General features: G+C 37.7%; 1 protein-coding gene across 2 annotated transcripts in view; it reads right to left on the minus strand.

Moving 5' to 3' along the window:
* LOC107728031 (dnaJ homolog subfamily C member 25-like) overlaps positions 1 to 2,626 on the minus strand; it is an 11,463-nt gene that overhangs the window by 1,376 nt on the left and 7,461 nt on the right. The window contains exons 3-4 of one of the 2 annotated variants that reach the window (XM_016538098.1): positions 924 to 1,134; positions 664 to 842 (exon numbers count right to left, since the gene is read on the minus strand). In XM_016538098.1, coding sequence (XP_016393584.1) covers positions 664 to 842; positions 924 to 1,134 — 390 coding nt within the window. Of the gene's footprint in view, positions 1 to 663; positions 1,135 to 2,626 lie in introns of both variants that reach the window. The other variant, XM_016538092.1, reaches the window with a different exon arrangement.

Raw genomic sequence — 2,626 nt, forward strand, 5'->3', positions numbered from 1 at the left:
GTCATCCGCCCGGAGCTGCTTCCGTGTACAACAGTGAGCGCAAGCTAGATTAAATTGATTATTACATTTTAAATATGGTTATTTTTCTTACAAAAATGCATTGATTCGCTACAGTAGGCCTTTGTTCATCCCCCGGAGCCGTGTGAGGCACTTTTTTTTAATGGATGGATGCGCTTTATTTCACTTCTTTTGGACTGATGCATGCAACACCCGCTGACTGCCATTAAACAGCTTGGAAGACCAAAGTAAATTTTTAATATAACTCCGATTGGATTCTTCTGAAAGAAGGAAGTCATATATGCCTAGGATGGCTTGAGGGTGAGTAAATAATGGGCTAATTTTCATTTTTGGGTGAACTAACCCTTTAAGCTTTTTACTTCTGCAGACTGTACGTAGGCTTCAACATTCATAAAAGTTGTTTTCATTTGTGAAGTTTATCATGATGAATCAAATATGTAGGAATCATAAATCTTTGTTGGTCACTGAGCTTATTTTCAGCAATAATCCAAAAGGAAATGGAAAACCCTATTGGGATTTTGTCAAAGGAACCAGGGGATGATAACTTCCGGGTTGGCCTACAAAAAACATCATCACCGCTCTATTATGTGGAAGTCGATCAACTTTGCAAAAAAAAGAAAAAAAAGGAAAGAAATCTTCTCAAACCTCATAATTCTCTTTGATCCAGAGCTGCTGCTTCAGGAAAGTCTCTATCAGGCTGTTGTCCAGACTATCAAACTGAGCCTGTGACATCTTCATGTACCTGCGGATAATGTAAAGTCTCTCCTCATCCCCATACTCCTCCCCGCGAATGATGAAACGGTAAAACCACGAGCAGTTCCACGCCACATAAGTGCACAGATGGTATGGGAACAGAATGATTTTACAAAGCAGAATATCAGATATATTGGGCTTCTGATAGCCACCTTTGATGTCTATCTTGTTCTTGATGATGTCTCTGATAATCAGCTCCTCCTCCTCACGGATCTCCTCTTTGGAGCGCCGGTTCTTGCCCTTCTCTTTGGTTTTATTCAGCAGACCTTGCTGCTTGGCCAGTTCAGTAGCCTGGATGCGGTATTTGGGAATGGTTATCAGGTAGTTGATGGCTTCTGTGTAGCTACTCCACCAGCTGTAATACTGCAAACAAATAAAAACATGTTTCTTAAATGGATAGTTCTGACTCTAATATCTAACTCTATGAGCCATTTTCTAAAAATGAACATGCCACACAAAGACATTGCTTGTTGCAACTATCAGCAGCCCATTACAGACATCAAACCTCTTGTTGAAGCTCTTGAGGACTTGTCTGAAATTATTCAATGAGCCAAACTAGTGCACTGATCAAGCTGTAGATGAGCTTCAGTTCTTAAGTATTTTCTAAAAACTGGGTACAATGAGGTGAGATTATTCTACTCACCCTTCAACCTTCGATCATTAAAAGGAAATATATGTTGTCTTTCTTCATATAGTTACAGAGGATTACAAAGGAATAATGAAAATAATGAGGAGAATAATACAGCAGGCTGAAAAGAACTATTCCATAGATATTCTTGTCTCATATCACGTCACATTAAAATTTCAAGCTAAACGTTATTATCCTGACTTCTCAAAATAGAACATGAATGAAAATTCAGCTTATTTAGTTCATAAGATGCATAATTTAGACGTGAATATTGTCTAGTATCATGAACTCTCCTCCCAAAATTTTATTGAAACAAAATATAGTATTAATTTCATGAAAAAATAAAAGTAAAAATGCTTATGCTTATAATAATGTGTTTAGTCTGTTTTGAACACAGAGGACCACAAGTGTGATCACAATAAGATTGGCTGCAAAGAAAATAACTCATCTCAGCTAGACTTTCTATAATCATCACAGAAGAACTGGCTCAGCCTTTTCCGATGTGTGGGCACCACACTTCACTCTCTCCATCATCAGTGTCAGCAGCTGCATCTGCAGCACTGATTGCATGGGAAAGGATTTGATACTGTTAAAAATTCGAATCGAATGTGTCCACAGCAAATCAACAAACACCAGCCACTGCACTTAGTTATAACTTAAGTATTAAGTATACACTAGTATAAACTATAAGTTTTAGTTGGGGTGTTCAGGATTTAACACATATAAACTGCACTTCCAGCCAGCAAAACAAAATTTAGTGAAATTCTAGTAGTATTTTTTACTTTGAACAATTAATGATGATTGAATATTTGACTGCTTGACTACAATTTAGTGTTACTATTTTAGTGTCATCTACTCAAAGGTGATGAAGTCTTCATAAGAGGCTGGATCCAAGCTGCAGCTGGCATAATCTCTAGTTACCACGGGATATTGAATTTTGTTTAAATTTAAATCGATTTAAATATGTGACGATTCAAATCGGTTGAGATGCTAAACAAATCGCGATTCAGTTAGGGGTAGGAGTTTATATGAATGTGTCTGAGTGGAACTTACTGTCTTTCGATGATATTTTTTCTTTTCCTCTTGCCTCTGTATAATGCATATTAAAGTTCATAAGTGCAGCGCTGCTTTGTTTACAGCGGAAACCAAGGAAACGCTTTAAGCGCCACCTGCTGGCAGAGAGTGAATCTGCGTCTCATTCAGCTCATCTGCTGTTTCTGTTTCATG

The sequence above is a fragment of the Sinocyclocheilus rhinocerous genome, unplaced genomic scaffold (genome assembly GCF_001515625.1).
Source record: "Sinocyclocheilus rhinocerous isolate Xijiao unplaced genomic scaffold, SAMN03320098_v1.1 scaffold1364, whole genome shotgun sequence".
Taxonomy (NCBI): Eukaryota; Metazoa; Chordata; class Actinopteri; order Cypriniformes; family Cyprinidae; genus Sinocyclocheilus; species Sinocyclocheilus rhinocerous.